This window comes from Galeopterus variegatus, unplaced genomic scaffold, assembly GCF_000696425.1.
Source record: "Galeopterus variegatus unplaced genomic scaffold, G_variegatus-3.0.2 Scaffold733, whole genome shotgun sequence".
NCBI classification, from domain to species: domain Eukaryota; kingdom Metazoa; phylum Chordata; class Mammalia; order Dermoptera; family Cynocephalidae; genus Galeopterus; species Galeopterus variegatus.
This window is the reverse complement of record NW_007726844.1, coordinates 204,315-205,206: the sequence shown is the minus strand read 5'-3', so window position 1 is coordinate 205,206 and position 892 is coordinate 204,315. Positions and strand designations below refer to the sequence as shown.

The following is an 892-nucleotide window of genomic DNA, read 5'->3' as shown; positions in this document are numbered from 1 at the left end:
GTGTGTGTGCTCTACACCTAGCCTGGAGTGTGTGTGTGCTACTCCTCAGCTCGTCCTGCCCTTCCTGAGCCCCAGCCAAGAAGCAGGTCTCCATTCATAGCTGAGTCTCAGGGATGTCTGCAGGAGAACACAAAAAGCTCTTGGAGAAAGTTCTACACCGAAAGTCTCCCTCTTCCCAGTCACTCGCCTCTGTGCGACCACCTGCCCCTCCCCTGGCCAGGGAGGCAGAGCGAGGAAAGAAAAATGAAGAGGAGGGGGTGACTTCCATCCTGTCAAAGCGAGGGGGGTACCTCATCCACCTCTCTCATTTCAAAGATGGGGAAACTAAGGCCAAGAGATGAGAGGAGACGTGCCCAGGGCTCCACAGGGAGTTAGTGGTGGCGCCGGTATTAAAAGCCAGGTCCCCTGGTCCCTGCCCAGTGCTCTTCCCACCCTACCCTATCCCTGACTGCATCTTCAAAGGGGAGCGGATTCGAGGCTCCAGCCTTGGCTTCTTAGCTGCTGTAGAGCTTGTTTTATACACACCGGCGGGAGGAACGAGCCCAGTGACATCAGCTTGCTCCGCCCCACTCACGACCCCACTCCTTGACTCATGCCTCAGTCCCCTGAGCCGCACTGTCCTGGGGGCAGAAGCCCCTGCCATTGCGTGCGGAGGGCTCTGACCCTGACGGCTTCCCTGCCTGTCTCCCCAGGGTCCCCTGGACGTGACGCTGACTCAGCCAGTCAGGAGCGGGCCAGTCTCCGACAGGTGAACTCCGCCCCTGTGTCCCATCTGAATCTCGAGACCCCAGCCCTTTCCCGGGACCCCGTTCTTGCCGTCTTCCCTCGCGCGGTTGTGCAATAAGGGCGAGGCCCTGCGCAGCCGGACGCTGTGGTTTGGCCGGGGTCCCGG

At 60.5% G+C, this 892-nt stretch overlaps 1 protein-coding gene across 1 annotated transcript in view; it reads left to right on the top strand.

Annotated features, from left to right (window-relative positions):
- Nucleotides 1-892, top strand: part of PLEKHH3 (pleckstrin homology domain containing, family H (with MyTH4 domain) member 3) — a 10,758-nt gene that overhangs the window by 2,818 nt on the left and 7,048 nt on the right. Inside the window, exon 2 of the mRNA XM_008571887.1 lies at nucleotides 693-749. Within this exon, the coding sequence (XP_008570109.1) occupies nucleotides 693-749 (57 nt within the window). The remainder of the gene's footprint in view (nucleotides 1-692; nucleotides 750-892) is intronic.